Here is a 17,433-nt window from a genome sequence, read left to right as displayed (position 1 = left end):
ATCAGGAATAAGTAAGTAAACATGTCAGGGCTAGCACTGAGAAGCCAAATCTAGCAGCGTAAGGGGACCGGGCGTGACCCAGGGGAGAGGTCAGGGCATTGGTAGCATTCAGCTCCCCCCACCCCCACCCCAGGGGCTCCTAGAGGATTCTGGGCAACAAGAGAAGCCCAGCCACGTTGTGCCAGCCCCGGGGCGGGGGTGGGGTGGGGGGCTGGGTTTCCAAGTCTGTACACTTACTTGGTTTTATTCGGTCATGGATGTCCCAGCTCACTTTACCAGCCAACCCGTTCTGTAGACCCAGGAGCCACCATGGGCTGGCCACAGCAGGCTGTCAGTCACATCTGCTCAGCACGGAGGAGGCTCTCACCACATCACAGGGAGCTGTGTGGCTCCCAGCTTGGGGTGAGGGTGGGGGGAGCCCAGCCCCTTCTGGGTCCCCTTCGTGGGGCCTTGGGGACAGTCAGCACCCAGGCCAGAGGCAATAGACGCCTCCCCAGCTACACACCCCAGGCCTGATGGTTTGGGGTTTGGAAAGAGGCCTGGGCCACAGTGACCACTTCTGTCCCTGTGGCTCAAGCCACTGCTTCAGGCCCGGGGTGGGAGAGTGTCCAGGAAGCGTGTGGCCCGCCTTCGGCTGTCGGGAGACCAGGCAGTGGCTCCTGGGCTCATGCAGAGGCTCATCCGGGGTTGGTGCCCAGCACGACCAGGGACCCGGAGCCTCCTCGCCATGGCTGCTAAGTGTGGGCAGGTCCTGACCTCCGTCCTGCCTGCCCTCCTGCTGGGACTCACAGGTAAGTCCTGGGTGCTGCCCCGAGACACCCTCAGACCTGGCAGGGAGGCCCTCGGGGATTACTACATGCAGCTGCCTTGGGTTGCAGGGGTCTGGGGCCCACAGGACCTAGCGGGGCCCTTTGCCTACCTGCCAGGGCGTGTCCTGTCCTCACCTGTGAGAAACAAAGGTGATGGGGGGTTGGGGCCAGGAGGCCACAAGGACGACAGACTGGGGGAGGGCAGGGGGTGAAGGGGGAGCCCACCTCCCACCCGGTCTCCCTGATGTCAGCTCTGGTCCGAGTGGCTAACACATCTAGGTCAGAGAGGGTGTGAGGTGGGAGGGACAGAAAGGGAGGACCCCCCCCCCCGAGTGATGGCGCCTCTGGCCTTGAAGGAAGATTGCAGGGTTCTCAGTCAGACTGCTTAACCTCCCTCCTTAGCGTCCCCCCCCCGCAGGCTGTGTGACCTCGTACAAGTCACTAAACCTCTCTGTGGCTGTCTCCTCTTCTGGAAAGCGGGGACAACAGTACCAGCCTCCCGCAGTGGGATGCGGATGAGAATAAACACACACCTGGAAACGTTCTATGAGCCACAGGGTGTCCGGTGCAGTGGGGTGATGATGATCAGGAGGGTCTACTGAGAAGAGAGCATGATGCAGAAGGTTCCGGAGCTGGGTGCTGAGAGGATACGCTCCACAGCCGCCCGAGCTGCCCTCCGTCACCCAGAACCCTGCGTTGTCAGTGCTGGTTTATCTATCCTCCCCACACCCACACACCTGACCAGATGCTCCTCCAGCACAGGGGTCCTGTCTGACACTTGTCTGTGTCCCCAGCACCCAGCTCACAGACCGGCTCAGCGCAGGGGCGCGGGGGGGGGGGGGGGGGAGCCTGGGGGCAGTGAAGACTTGCAGAGGTCACGGCTGTCACACCCCTGCAAGCTGTCATGAGGGGGAAGGGAGCCCGGTCCTGCAGGTGCCCTGGGATGACTCTAGGGCACAGACTGGAGGCTAGAAGAGGAAGGGGGATGCTGCCTCAGGTGGAGAGAGTGCCGCGTCCCCAGAGCTGAGCAAGCAGAGATGTGGACGGGAAGGACCGGATTGGGAGGGCCGGCCATCCCTGCCCGCAGTGGCTCTCGATGTCACACTGGTGTCCAAAAGGGAGATCTTTGTGTCTTCGCCACACCTCTCCCCGAACCTAGAACCGTCCGCCCGGATGCCCGACAGAAAAGCCTGGGACACATTTCCCCATAGCCCGCTGTGTCCAGTCTGTGACCGAGTCCTGCTGGCTGTTTCTGCCGAACGGGTCTCAGGTCCCCCCCATCGCTCACCGGCCTGGCCCAGGCAGTCCTGGGTCCCCTCCACACTGCTGTCGCTGCTCCCATCCTGCCACCTGCTTTCCATCCTCCACACGGCGACCACAGTATCCTTTTAAACCACGTCGGCGAGGCCACCTGGTCCTGTGTTCACGGTCTCCAATGGCTTCCGGTCGCACTCAGAATAGAGTCAGCAGCATTACCTTGAACCACAGGCTTTTCCCCATCTGGACCTCTTTGCCCATGATGCTGGAGTCCTACAGATCTCTCAGCCTCTCAACATATTCTCACCTGCCATTCCCACTTTCTAGAATGTTCTTCCCATGCCCCTTCTCATGGCTGGCTCCTATCCATCTCTCAGCTTCAGCTCAAAATGTCACCTCCTCCAGGAAGCCTTCTCTCATTTTCTTCTAGACGAGATCAGGCGCGTTCAGGGTGGTATGGCCATAGACTACTATTTTCTTCTAGAATAAGCCTTCTGGCATTTTTTTTTTTTTAACCTCAGCACTCTGTTTCCCTGAGGTTGAGCCCCAGTTAGAATGCTATGTTTGTCTGTTTACTTGTCATCATCCATCCTATGCTCCCCAAGGCCGGAACAAGACACAGCACACAGTCAGTCCCCAAGGCCTGACGTGCCACCGGCAGCCCTTACAGGCTGTTGAGTGTCGGATGCGCCTTGTATGGTCACAAGCTCTCTTTCACAGCCGGGCGGCCCTTCATCTCTCTGACGGGCCCATCTCGGAGGACGACCCCGGGAAACCCAGTGCCTTTCAACTGTACGGCCGGCCCCTTCAGCTCCTGGGATTTCAATGTCACCTGGATGAAGGGCAGCGATGAGCATCCAGCCTCAGCCCAGCACCTGGTGACCAACAACCAAGGCAACTACTTCGTTACCAGTAAGGTGTGGGTGACACTGACCCTCCAGGATCTCTTACTGGAGATCACCTGCGAAGTCACCCACAGGGCGCTGGGAGAACCTCTGCGAAAGACCATGAACCTCTCCCAAGTGCTCCAAGGTGGGTGGGCAGGAAGTGTGGGGGGAGGGGTGTCATCTCCCAGCAGCATCGGCTTTCAGCGTCTTCTGCCCAAAGTCCCATTCTCCCCCCCAACCCCCCCGGGAGACCGGGGGCGGCCGTCTGGGTTTAATCCTGGCTGTATCACTTTACGACGTGTGTGATCTTGGGTAAGTCCCCTAACTTCTTTGGGCCTCAGTCCCCTCCTAGAGTGGGAATAAAAATAAGCCCTTGTAGGTTTCATGTGAGGATTACATGAGTCATTCCTTATGAAGTACCTAGAACAGTGCCTGGCACACAGGAAGTTGTTGATGAATGTTTGGCCCCAACTTTCCATTTATCATCATCATCATTATAATGATGATAATCTTACTATTATCTCATGATCTTGTCTCAACTTTCCATCCTAAACACCTCTATTAATATTTATTAATATCATTGCGATTAATATCACTGCTACTATCATTGCATCTATTAATATCATTGCTCTATTAATATCATTGTTATTATTTTTAAATTTAAAAAATGTCCTGGAGCACCTGGGTGGCTCAGTCAGATAAGCGTCTGACTTCGGCTCAAGTCATGATCTTGCGGTTCGTGGGTTCGAGCCCCGCGTCGGGCTCTGTGCTGACAGCTTGGAGCCTGGAGCCTGCTTCGGATTCTGTGTCTCATTCTCTCTGCCCCTCCCCCCCTTGTGCCCTCTCTCTCTGTCTCTCAAAAATAAATAAATGTAAATTTAAAGAAAATTTTTTAAATGTCTTATTCATTCAATAAATAATGAATATCGACTGCGTGCCAGGCACTGTTCTGGGTGCTGAAGATACAGCAACGAGTAAAATTAAATCCTTGTCCTTGTGGGCATCATATTTTAGCAATTCTTTTTTTTAATATATTTTTTAAAATTTTAATGTTTGTTTTTGAGAGAGAGAGAGAGAGAGAGAACGAACAAGGGAGGGGCAGAGAGGAAGAAGCAGGCTCCAGGCTCTGAGCTGCCAGCACAGAGCCCGACACGGGGCTCGAACCCACGAACCGTGAGATCATGACCTGAGCTGAAGTTGGAAGCTTAACCAACTGAGCCACCCAGGTGCCCCAGTAATTCTTTTTATTAACTTAATTTAATTTGATTTGTTAACTGTTTGTTTAATTTGAGAGAGAGAGTCAAAGCAGGGGGTGGGCAGAGAGAATCCCAAGCAGGCTCTGCACTGTCAGCACAGAGCTTGATGCGGGGCTCGAACTAGTGAGATCATGACCTGAGCTGAAATCAAGAGCCGGACGCTTCACCGACTGAGCCACCCAGGTGCCCCAGTGATTCTTAAAATTGTATTTCATGGTAGTGAATATTTCAAACATACAAAAAATAACACACCAGACACCTAGGTACCCCTACTCATATTTAATGGATGTTAACACTTCACTTTATTTGCCTTACATTAAGCATACAAGAAAAGTAACGGATGAGAGTGACAGGTCTCGTGTCTGGTTCTTGGGAGAAGGAAAGAGGCCAGATGGGCAGGGGTAATCTCAACAGATGTTTCTTTCTGGTTGTCTAGTTGTCCCCACCCTGAAGATCACCACCAAGACCTCCGGGACGTACATCCACATGCAACAGAGAGTGAATCTCACCTGCCACGCGAGCCACTTCTACCCCTCCCACCTACGTCTCACCTGGATGGAAAACAGACACCAGGTCCACACGGTGGAGTCCCCACAGGTCACAAGAAACCCAGATGGCACCTACTCTCTGAAGCACACGTGGCAGGCGGAGGCCACACTGGACGGGAGCGAGTTTGCTTGCTGGGTGGTCCAGGATGAGCAGCCACCCGTCCGGGCCAACATCACCCTGCGGGCCCAGGCACCCAGGCTGGGGAAAGGTGGGTGCAGTCTCTTGCTGGCCCCTCTGGGCGGCATGGCTGGGAGAGCCAGGCATGAAAACACCAAGCATGGGCCTGGGGTGCAGGCTGTATTAGGTCACGGGCTCGGGGTGGCACTGGATGAAGGTGACGGAAGGGAGGGTTCCCTGGGCTGGCGATAAAACTCGGAGCCATTCACCCCTAAGTTCCCTCCCTCCCTCCTTCCCCCCCCCCCCAACAAGGAGCAGGACTTCCCTTCCCCAGTCCCATGCACTCTTCTGGTAGGAAGTTTGCTGCCTTCACACTTGAGTGCAGGAAATGGCAGAGATGATGGACTGCTGGGCACCAAAGGTTTTTAATCAAGACTGGTTCAGCTGGAAGTTTCTGAGAGTCAATTTCAAAGAGGCCAGAATTCTCAACTCCCTTAGCTGGGAAACAGAGTGGGTGCCGGAGCAAGATTCTCCTCTCTCCTATTCTGTTCTCTCTCAATCTCTCTCTCTCTCTCTCTCTCTCTCTGCCTCCTTTCTCTCTCCTCCTCGCCTCCCTCCGCCCATCCTAATCCTCTCCAAGCTCCCCTTCTCTCGCCCTTTGTGGCCGCGCGTGACTGTGTCCACTAGGGGGAGCTGCCTGCTCGCAGTTCAGACCCACACCAGCCACGCAAGCTGCTTCTCCTGGACCAGCTTGGATCAGCTCGGGAGAATGAATGACGGGCCAGGAGGGGATGTGGGGATGGGAAGAGAAGAGAGTATCGTGATTGGCCTGGCCTAGGGGAGCCCCAGTGAGGACTGACAGCTCTCCAGAACCGCCCTAAGTGGGAGAGGACAGCTCCCTACAGGAGGTGTGCGCAGGTGTGAACGGCTGCGTCTGTGCACATGTCTCAGGGTCCCTGCCGCTCCCAGCAAAGGGTGGATGGAGGCCGAGCCGGCAAAACAGCCCGTCTTCCCAGCAAGGGCTTCAACCCTGCATCCTGTCTCTCCCGGACAGATCCGGCCTTGATCTGCCTGCTGTAAGAATTCTTGGGGAATGATCCTACTCACCATTCAGTTTCTCCAGGTTCTTTTTTGTCCACGTCCAGCAGAAATAAGAGAAGTGCCCCCCCCACCCCCCAGTGGGATACACAGATCTGGATAGAAAACTCCAAACTGGTCTTTTGTCCTCGGAAAAGCAAGTATCGTTATTTCATTCTGAATCACTTCTTTACTCACTCCCGAGTTTTTTCCTCTCTCTGTCTTATCTTTCTTCCTTTTCTGGCGTCCAGGGCCCCTTCCGTTCGGTGTGAGTGCCCCTGCACAGCAGCACCTCCCCGGTCTGGCCCACAGAGCCCTTCTTCGGTATCCCCACCTCGGCCCTCCGTTTGCATCTGGCTGACGTCTGTAGGACACTTACCGTGTCCCAGTCGTGCTCGCGTAGCTTGGCTGACATAGGACAGGACAGGCAGCGGAGGGGCCGAGGTCTGAGAGGTCTGAGCTGGGGTCAAAAGGCAGGGCAGTCTGTCTCAAATTCACTGTGCTCTTTTGTATTTTTCTCCCCCATCCTGCCGGAGAAGATAGACCTCAGTGTTACCTCACGTCTCTTCTCAAACTCAGGCTTACGTGCTCTGTTTCTGATTTGTCCTTGTCCCTGAACGGCCCCGCTGTGCACCATGGTTCAGTCATCACAGTGGCACTTTCCCGTGGGGCCTCCTGCTACGGGGCTCCGTCTGCTTGCTGACGGGACCCTCGCTCCTTTGAAGCGGACTCTGGATCTTGTGTTTAGAGGTGGCCAGACTCTGGAGCTGAGCAGATCGGTGTCCCATCACAAGGCTGCCACCAACCATCTGAGCCCTCGGGCAAAGCATCGCCTGCCCAGAGCTCAGTTCCTCATCTGTGTCCTGACACCTGTGGGGCTCGCCTGGCCTGCTGGGGATTCCTTTCCTTGACCTTTGCTTGGCATCCGGACTGTTTGCAGTCGCCGGGGCGCCCAGCCCAGTGTGACCCCCCAACGCCTGTGCTCTTAAGGTCTTCTCTGTGCCACCTGCTTTTCTATGACCCGGGAGTTTTGCGCATGGACGTGATATTCCCTTGTCAGGGATAGAGGACATGCCTGAGCTGAGACCGCAAAGACCCTGGGGCCAGACTGTCTGGCTAAGAACCCCGGCTCTGCCACTGACTGGCTGGGCACCGTGGGCAAGTTACCTTGCCTGTCTGGGCCTCAGTTTCCTCATCTGTGAAATGGAGATGAATCCAGCGATGCGGGTGTTGGCCAGGGGGTGTGGGTGGGAGTCGGCCCCATACACACTGCTGTGCTCCCTGTCTAGTCACTGCCGGGCCTCCGATGTCGGCTTCAGAATCCGACTCCTGTTGGAATTTACCTTTACACCCTAAGGGGGGGGACGCGATGGGGCTTCTCATGGAGCCGTGGTCTCTGGGCACCTCCGTGCCTCTCATGGGAGGGGTGGTCTCTCCCTGCAGGCCGGAGCACCTATTCCTACTCCTTGCAAGGCCCCCTTCAGCGATCTGAGCCGGGGAAGAGCATCCAGCTGACCTACGTGTCCTCCGGATTCCCGTCGCGCCACATTACCGTGACCTGGTTTAAAAAGAACCACGAGCTCCCAAAGACGCAGACCTACGTCCACCCCAGTGGGGACACACACAATGTGACCAGCCGAGTGCTCGTCCCGCTGCAAGCGGACGATGTGCTCTCCTTCGTCCAATGCCACGTCAGTCATAAATCCACACTGGTCTTCCAGAAAGCCATCAGCCTGGACCAGTACCTCCGTGGTAAGGGCGTTCTCACTGCTCAGGTGGGTCCGTGCAGAGTTGGGCTGTGGATGTCTCTGCCTCCGTTTCCTCCTCTGAAAATGGCACAGCCCTCACTTGGTGGTGGCACAGGTGCAGTGAAATGACACCTGTAAGGCGCACAACACAGTGCCTTGCTCATACTAACCGTTCAGGGTGGCAGTCGCTGGGGTGGCTACGAATTATTATTTGTACCATTCACGTCACCTCTCTGAACTCAGTCTCCTCATCTGTAAAATGGGGAACAGTATCTTCCAGGAAGTTCATGTTTTTATTATTGCTGTTTTATATGAAGAGGATGTAAGTGTTTGCAGCTTCTAAATTTTAGGGACTGTGTCGTCTTTGGACGATTACTCATACTTAGGTAAGGGCCCAATGTGTCATCTGATTTTTTTTGTTGTTGTCGATTTTCCTGGCCTGGACCCATGCTTGGCAGGTCTATGAATTTGGTGAGGTCATGGGCATCATGCCTAGGAAGAATTATAGCAAGCATCCCGTTGTTTATGACGAGTCTAACCCCCAGAGAAGGCAAGTGAGTGGTCTAAAGTTGCACAGCAGTAATATTTAATTCCTTAAATGTGCATCGGATTTTAAAGTCTACAAAATATTTTCCTCAATATTTTCGCTATTATTGTGGCAGGAAAGACATCATTTTACATGAATAAAAATACTGACATTAACACCTCAAATGAGCACACCACACAGTCAGTAAAGCACACTCATGTGGGTTGACGAATTAAAGGTGTGCCACTGCCTCGTGTTCTTTGTGCCCTTGAGGATTTACAGAAGGAAACTCGGGTTCAAAGAAGTAAAGTCAGCCCCAGGTTGCAAAGCCAGTGAGTGAGAGATTTTTCATATGAACTCAGGCTTCTTTTATTATTATTATTATTATTATTATTATTTTAAATTTAAATCCAACTTAGTTAACATATAGTGTAATAATAATTTCACGAATAGAATTCAGTGATTCATCACTTACATGTAACAGCCAGTGCTCATCCCAACGAGTGCCCTCCTTAGTGCCCCTCACTCCTTTAGCCCTTCCCCCCCACCCAACACCCCGCCAGCAGCCCTCAGTTTGTTCTCTGTATTTGAGTCTCTTGTGGTTTGTCTCCCTCTCTGTTTCTGTCTTATTTTTACTTCCCTTCCCTCACATTCAGCTGTTTTGTATCTTAAATCTGCACATGAGTGACATCATATGATATTTGTCTTTCTCCGACTGACTTATTTCACTTAGCATTGTACATTCTAGCTCCATCCACGTTGTTGCAAATGGCAAGAGTTCATTCTTTTTGATTGGTGAGTAATACTCCATTGTATATATATACCACATCTTCTTTATCCATTCATCTATCGATGGACATTTGGGCTCTTTCCATACTTTGGCTATTGTGGATAGTGCTGCTATAAACATGGGGGTGCATGTGACCCTTCGAAATAGTACACCTGTATCCCTTGGATAAATGCCTAGTAGTGCAATTGCTGAGTCGTAGGGTAGTTCTATTTTTAATTTTTTGAGGCACCTCCACACTGTTTTCCAGAGGGGCTGCACCAGTTTGCATTCCCACCGGCAGTGCAAGAGGTAAACTCAGGCTTCTGTCCACTCTTTACCATCTATGGGATTGCCTGCTTAGTTACTTAGGCTCTCCCAGACTCAGTATATTTGAGCGTAAAGTAGGAAAATGATAATTCAGAGGGTTCTTCATTACCTGAGTATTTATTATATAACTCCCTGGAGTTAGGACAATTGTGTAGGAAAGCAAAAATCCTAGAAAATACAGATATTCACAAATGAATTACTTGTAAAACTAGCCCCCACTCAAACCCCTCGCTGCTCAACACTGGCTGCACCTCTGCTGGGTTTCCCGTCCCAGAAATGCCACTGTGGGTGTCTTTATCTGGATTCCCCTGACGGCAGAGCCTGAAACCAGGACCAGGTGCAGGTGTTTGGGAAGAGATCCACAGAGGCACAGAGGTTGGGATAAGGGGTGGGGAGGGTCAGACAGGGAAGGCAGGACACTCAAGAAAGGGTGAGTTATTGAATGGTTGCCCTTGTGGGCAAATGAGGCTCAGCCCCACTGGGACCCTCTCAGGAACTGGGTAGACCATTCCTGGGGATTCTTCCTTGGGGGGTGGTGGGGAGAAGGAAACTGGGATGTGCTTGCATGGTCTGGGTGACATTTTGTGGTTATGGAGAAATCCCAAGGCGGAGAATGCGGGAAGTGTCATGGGAGTTCGAGGAGGGACAAGTCTCCCAGCACGGCCGCTCTGAACCAGCAGCTGGGGGAGGCGGTGCGTAGTCTAGAAACCCTCTGCTCTAGATCAGTCTTGCCTTGATTGAAGCGTGGCAAGCAAGAGACCGCGCTATGCAGAAGGAATCTGCATCCATTGTGAAATGAAATCAGAGATCTTGCAAAAGTTGTATTTCGAGAAGTTGATGCCAATGATGGGGGGGACCGCAGGCATCACAGGCAAAGCCTCTGAGTGCTTCCAGATGGAAAACGAAGAAGATCCGTGATACTCATCATTCCGTGGGCACTTCAAAAGAGAACACATTGTTGGGACGCCTGGGTGGCTCAGCCGGTCGAGCATCCAACTTTGGCTCAGGCCATGATCTCGAGGTTCGTGAGTTCGAGCCGCGCGTCGGGCTCTGTGCTGACAGCTCAGAGCCCAGAGCCTGCTTCGGATTCTGTGTCTCCCTCTCTCTCTGCCCCTCCCCTGCTCGTGCTCTGTCTCTCTCTGTCTCAAAAATAAATAAGCATTAAAAACTTAAAGAGAGAACGCATTGATTGAAAGAGGCCCCTGTGAAAATCGACAGGACATTCAAATAATTTTTCAACGACCTTTTAATGATGGTGCCGCAAATGTGAAATGTGCAGGTACCATATGGCTTCACTGGTAGGACGTAGAGTCAGGTTTGGGGGGAAATTATCTCTACTTCCTTAGACTTGCAGCACTCGCTGCTTCCAAGAGTCGGCGCATCGCTGTGGTTATATTTTATATTGAATTAAGATGTAAATTAAACAAAATTAGTTTCATCACTGAAACGTTTTACCAGATGAAGTTTCAACCAGTTCTTCCTTGAGAATTTTTATGAGATCGGGGCCTGTTTGGTACAGGTTCCTTCTAAGTGGCTTTTTGTTGTTGTTTTCTGATACTAGGTAGCATATGCCCTGTTCAGCTCTTGTGGTTTTGTGAGGATTAGAGGGGACCACACATGCGCTGCCATTCTGTGTGTCGAAACAGTGATCATCTGCTGGGCCTGGGTCTCTGTCCTCCGGACGCTGCCTGGATACCACACAGCCAGGAGAGCTCCCTGGTGGCTAGAAAGGGCATCTGAGCCTGTCCCTCCTTTCTGTGGTCTTTGGCATCCTCTAACGCCCTCTTACTTACCCTGGCCAATCCTTCCTGGACCCCAGGCTTCCTCCATCCTGAATGCTCCCTTCTCCAGTTCTTCCTCTTTGCTTGGGAGTAATCCTTGCCTGTGTGCTGAGGGGGGAAAGGCTGAGTACAGATAATGACTTCTGGAGACGGCGTCCTGCCTTGGCTGTCCCACTCATCTTTTAAATGTTAAAAAAACTTTAACATTTACTTATTTTTGAGAGACAGAGAGCATGAGGAGGGAGGGGCACAGAGAGAGAGAGAGAGAGAGAGAGAGAGACAGGGAGACACAGAATCCGAAGCAGGCTCCAGGCTCTGAGCTGTCAGCACAGAGCCCGACGCAGGGCTTGAACTCACGGACCGCGACATCATGACCTGAGCCAAAGTCGGATGCTTGACCAACTGAGCCACCCAGGTGCCCCTGTCCCACCCATTTCTTAAGCAGCACTGACAGAAATGATCCATCTGGATGGGCTGAGTATGAAGGGAGGACATTTAGGGGACAGATGCCCTTTGTTTAGTGTTAGACGCTGGGCCGTCATACGAATTCCACTGAAATATACAAGGTTGTGTCCTATTGAAACATATTCCAAAGTCTCCTCATTGTGAATACATTCTACTGCCCAGCTGAAAACCCAGTTGCAAAGAGGTCTAGAAGTCGTTGGATCATGATTTCAGAAGCCGGGAATCATAAATGCATAGAGCCTGAAAGTTGGGGTGTCCGACTAGCACAACAGTAAAACACGCTGTGTCTGGTGTAACCCCAGCTTTGCCACTTGTGACCTCGGGCAGGTTACTGAACCTCTCCAAATCCTAGTTCCTTCCAATGTAAAATCTCAGGACCTTGGAGTCGTAAAGATGTAGAGTCCGTGAATCTTCATCTCGTAGAATCATCAAGTCATGGAGTGGGTCACCTGCCTTGTAGGTTCTTAAATGGCATTTAATGTTCATCTTTGCATCTTTCATGGCCAAAGCGGAAAAAGAGAGAGCAAGATTTGGAGGTTTTCATCAATCCCACTCATTCTTTTCTTCATGCGTTCCTCGATCCGACCACGCACCAAGCATGCATTCACTCAAAGCACACTCTCATTCAGCCATGCATTTACCTATGCAAGAATCTGTTCACAAGTACCTGGATCCTCCTCTGGGGCAGACCCTGGGCAGATGACCCATCTTCAGGCAGCTCCCACGCTCCCACAGTGGCCTTCCTCTAGTGATTGTCTGCTTTCTCTGGGCTGTGTCAGTTCCCCCTACAGTGACAGTGTCCCAGTCTTCACGCTCCTTGGACTTGGTGGCTGTCACCTGCCGCGTGCAGAGATTCTATCCACAGAGTGTGCATCTCACCTGGACGGAGAACTGCCATACGATCAAGGGAGCTGAGCAGCTCAAATCCAAGCAGAATAGCGATGGGACCTACACCCTGGAAAGCTTGCATTTGGTGAACATGTCAGGGCCGGGGTCCGAACAGGTGCTCACCTGTAAGGTGCAGCACGAGACCCAACCTCCCATCCAGGCCAGCCTCATACTGTCTGCGGAAGCACACGGCACATACAAGCCCATCGGAAGCTCAGGTAAGCCCACCTCCACTGCTCTGAGCAACTAGGTCACCTTTGTCTCCTGAGTGGAGTGAAGTATTTAAACTCACAGTGTCCCCTTTGCTGTCTCCTTCTGCCCATTGGTACTTAGGTCCCAAGATGCCTGCGCTCATCTTTGTGGCATTCCTTCTGGGCTTCAAGGTGCTGCTGGCGATGAGTTTCATAGTCACCTACATCTGCAGGTGGCGGAGCCGGTAACAGGTGAGTTGGGGGCAGGTCTTAGTACATAAGGAGAGAGGTCATGGTCACCATCATGGGCTGGCAAGAGGAGTCCAGGGTAAGGCCACTGTTTCACACTGTGCCTCCCAGGGAGATCCAGGCTCAAGAAAAGGCTGGAAACACTTGTTTTCTCCAAAGTTCTGTTGGAAATCTCAGAGGCTTCCAACTCTCACCCATCCAGCAGTGCCCTGGGTTTGGAGGCTTTTAAATGAAGTCCCTGGAACCCTGGGTGGGGATCCAAGGAGTGGAGGTGGGATGAAGGTCAAAGCTTTGAGCCTCAAGCTCCAAAGAGTGCCCCCATATACTGTTATATACGCCAGTTTTCGTAGGACTTATTTTGGAATGAATTAGAAAAGTATTGCTAAAATCTATAATGGAGCCCATCGAGGCACAGGGAGGCTCAGACTACTGGCAAACATGAATGTGGGGTTGGGGGAGTTCAGAATACCAGACAGAGGGGGCTGGGGTGTAGTGACTAGGGGTCTTATTTCTGATCTGTACCATGAATCCAGGCAGTATTGGGGGAATTAATACAAGAATGAATGAATGAATGAATGAATGATTTTTCCACGATCGCTCTTGCATGCTCTGCAGTGAATTTCCTCCCACCCCGTCCAGGAGGCTCACATGGTGGGAGAAGCTGCCCCCCGCCCCCATTTCCATCCTGGACATGCCCCCTTCCCCACACCCTCCTGATGTTCCTTCTCTCGGAGCCAAGTCCTGATGTTCCGCTCTCTTCAGAGCAGAGTCAAGGATGGACCCTGGTCTCAGGGACCCAGAGACCCTGATGCACTGAGCTTCACACTGGCCCTGACTCTGCCCCAAAGACAATCAAGAGGGTCAAGAAAAGAAGGTTCCTATTCTGTCTGTGATGAGGAACAGCCCTTCATTTTCAGAGCACATTTTACTTTCCTTTTTTCTTTTTAAAATGTGAATTGCAGTGCAGTTAGCATAGAGTGTTATATCAGTTTCAAGTGCACAACATAGGAATTCAACAATTTTATGCATTCATCACGGCTGATGACGATTAAGTGTACTGTTACTGCCTTCACCTATTTCTCCCATCCCCCTCCCCACCCCCCACCCCCCACCTTCCCCTCTGGTAACCATCGGGTTGTTCTCGACAGGTAAGAATCTGTTTTTCGGTTTGCCTCCTTTTTTTAAATCGTTCGTTTGTTTTGTTTTCAATTCCACATGTGAGTGAAATCATATGGTATTTGTCTTTCCCTGACTTCTTTCAGCTGGCATTATATTCTCTAGACCCATCCATGTTGCTGCAAGTGGCAAGACTTCATTCCTTTTTATGGCTGAGTAATGTGTGTATATGTGCAGTGTATATGTGGACATATACCCACATCTTCTTTATCCATTCATCTCTTGGTAGACACTTGAGCTGCTTCCTTATTTTGGAGGAACGCATTTTACTTTCACACACACCTTCTGCAAGTACGATTTCATTTGACGCCTGTATGTTTTGAGGTTACTGCATGTAATGAGCCTGTTTTGGTTCCGAAACATATAGGAAATATGTAAGAAATCCTTGGTCCTACCCATCCTGTCTTTGCGAAATAGTAACATATTGCTGATACGGTCTCGTGTTTCTTTTAAAAACACGGTCTTGAATTTCATGTTTATCCTTCTCAAAGTGGATTTTAAAATTTTACAACGTGTTATAAATCCTTAAGGAATACACAATTTTAGTTTGCATGTTGTAAGTTTTATATAAATGCTGTTATACGGTATACAGCACTCTGGAACTTTTATTTTTTGGGCTCAGCGTAGCATGTGGGATTTCTTCACGTTGGTATATGTAGCTCCATTTTCTTAACTTTGCACAGCTCCATGGCTCTCTATTCTAAGAATACTCTGGGAGGCCTGGGGGACTCAGTTGGTTGAGCATCCGACTTTAGCACAGGTCATGATCTCACGGCTCATGAGTTTGAGTCCCGCATCAGGCTCTATGCTGACAACTGAGAGCCTGGAACTTGCTTCAGATTCTGTGTCTCCCTCTCTCTCTCTCTGCCCCTTCCCGACTCATGGTCTGTCTGTCTGTCTCTCTCTCAAAAATAAATAAACATTAAAAAAATATTATAAGAACATTCTACAACTTAGGGCTGGCTCTCAGGATAGTATTAAAGCTCTATCTGCTGTTTGGGTAATACAACTTTGCAATGAGCATTTTTCTCTCTGTTTCTGTGGGCACAAGCGGGAGAGTCCCTCTTGTTCCCCTGCTGTGGTCCACACAGCAGCTGTATTAGTGTCATTTGGGAGCTTTTCTAGTACAAAAAAAAAAAAAAAAAAAAAAGCTTTTCGTTTTTTTTTTTTTAACGTTTATTTTTGAGACAGAGAGAGACAGAGCATGAACGGGGGAGGGGCAGAGAGAGAGGGAGACACAGAATCCGAAGCAGGCTCCAGGCTCTGAGCCATCAACACAGAGCCCGATGCGGGGCTTGAACTCACAGACCTCGAGATCATGACCTGAGCCGAAGCCGGACGCTTCACCGTCTGAGCCACCCAGGCACCCCAAAGCTCTTCATTTTTGATGACTTTTTTTTTTTCAAAAAGTTTTCGATGCTCTCATTTATTTTTGAGACAGAGAGAAAACACGAGCTGGGGAGGGGCAGAGAGAGAGGCAGTCAGGAACCGAAGCGGGCTCTGCACTGACACCAGAAAGCCCGAGGTGGGGCTCAAACTCACAAGCCGTGAGGTCGTGACCTGAGCCAAAGTCAGACGCTTAGCCGACTGAGCCACCCAGGCGCCCCAACTTTTGATGTGACCATTTCCTTAGAACATACACAACATTTAATACGGTCTTAAAGAATATTACCTTATAGAAAGATTATCGTACAATACACACAAAAATACTCGGAACAAATGAATGTGGTCAGTGGGATCACAGACCTAAATTTTTTTTCTAGACCTAAATTTGAAACCTAAAATTATAAAGCTTCTGGACGGAACTGGAGGAAAACAAACAAACAAACAAAAGTAAATCTTTATAATCTTGGGTAAGCAGAGACTCTTTTAGGTAAGACATGGGAAGCACAATCTAGAAAGGAAAACATTGATCCATTTGACTTTATAAAAATTTAAACCTTGTTCTTCAGAAGATACTGTTGATAAAAAGAAAAGGAAGGTGACCGATGAGAAAGTATTTGTCAAACGAATCTACTCAAGGACTTGTATCTGGGACACAGGTGGGCTAGGTACAACCCCCTGTTTGTGCGAGTGAAGTTTTATTCTGTGGCTTCTTTTAGGCTGAAACGTCAGAGAGAAGTAATTGCCATCCGGACCTGACGGTCCACAAGCATAAAGCATTTACTGTCCGGCCATCTAAGACAAAGCTCGCCAACGCCTGAGAGACAATATTTAAAGACAAACAATCCCATTTTATAAGTGCATGAAAGATTTGACGAGCCGCTCCGCCAAAGAACAAAAAATAAAATGCGTTAAAAAACAAAAACAAAAAACTGTCTTCATTAGAATAGCTGTAGAACATGTTTCGATACCTCTTTTGGGCAAACGTTCCCACCTGGTCCTGGTTTCTCAGAACGGCCAGGCTCTCCTTGACCCACACGCATTTGAGAATCACTTTGTCAACTTTCATTATAAACACCTTTATGATTATGATTTGGTTACACTGACTTTATGTACTCATTTGGGCGCACTGACATCTTCCAATGAGTTTTGCCACTCATGGACATGAGACACCTCAAGTTCGGTTTTCTTTGATGACTTTTAATTCACCATTTTATAGGGCTTTTTGTTCCGTTATGGTTCTTATGCATCCCTAGTTAGAGCTATTAACTAGAGTATTAACTTTCTAGTTTATGGAATCCTTAAAAATTCTTATTATTGTTTGCACTGGGTTTTGGGCCTCTGTGTAGGATGGTAATTGAGTTTTGAACATCGATCTTATATTCAGAAAGCTTATCAAGCCTGTATTACCGCTTATCGTGTGGACATTCTTTTATGAGTAGCTCTTATCGATCTACTCACCTAGATTAGATTTTACCTTTATTAAAGTTACATATGCACGTGGTTTAAGAGGCAAAGAGTTCGGTATGTTCTACATATTAAAACCGGAATCTCCCTACTTTCCACTATTTTCCACCCGTCAGAGGCAACCATTTTCCACTCTTTTAATTGATTATCTTTAACTGCTTATTCTAGATGTCATAGCCAGATCTCATATAGCATGCTTACACTGTCACTTCTAGACATCTCCCCCATAGGCATTGTTCACTGACATCCCACTATGAATGATGGGGATACAATGCTCTGGTATTCCGGACCCCACACCCTGCGTGCACATTTCTATCCCATCATCTTAATATGTTAATTTTAGATAACGGCATAGTGGGTGTCCACCTTAGAATGACAACGGCACTGTGTTTTATAGCTCAGTCTTGTAACATTCCCAGCTTTTGTTTGCGTCTTTCCGCTCATGTGTATTTGGTGTAAACACCACCATATTCAGGGTACAGAACAACTCCGTGGCCGCAAAGGTTTGCCT

The 17,433-nt window shown here is 50.1% G+C and overlaps 1 gene segment (V, D, J or C); it reads left to right on the top strand.

Moving 5' to 3' along the window:
* Positions 1–526: 526 nt before the first annotated feature.
* Positions 527–16,353, top strand: LOC125161918 (Ig gamma-2A chain C region, A allele-like). The segment is given in 7 exon segments: positions 527–791; positions 2,787–3,098; positions 4,646–4,966; positions 7,396–7,704; positions 12,348–12,674; positions 12,790–12,899; positions 16,175–16,353. Coding segments are annotated over 6 exon segments (1,500 nt in total).
* Positions 16,354–17,433: the final 1,080 nt, after the last annotated feature.

The sequence above is a fragment of the Prionailurus viverrinus genome, chromosome A3, assembly GCF_022837055.1.
Source record: "Prionailurus viverrinus isolate Anna chromosome A3, UM_Priviv_1.0, whole genome shotgun sequence".
NCBI lineage: Eukaryota > Metazoa > Chordata > Mammalia > Carnivora > Felidae > Prionailurus > Prionailurus viverrinus.
Note: the sequence above shows the minus strand (reverse complement) of the source record. Positions and strands in the feature narration are given on the sequence as shown.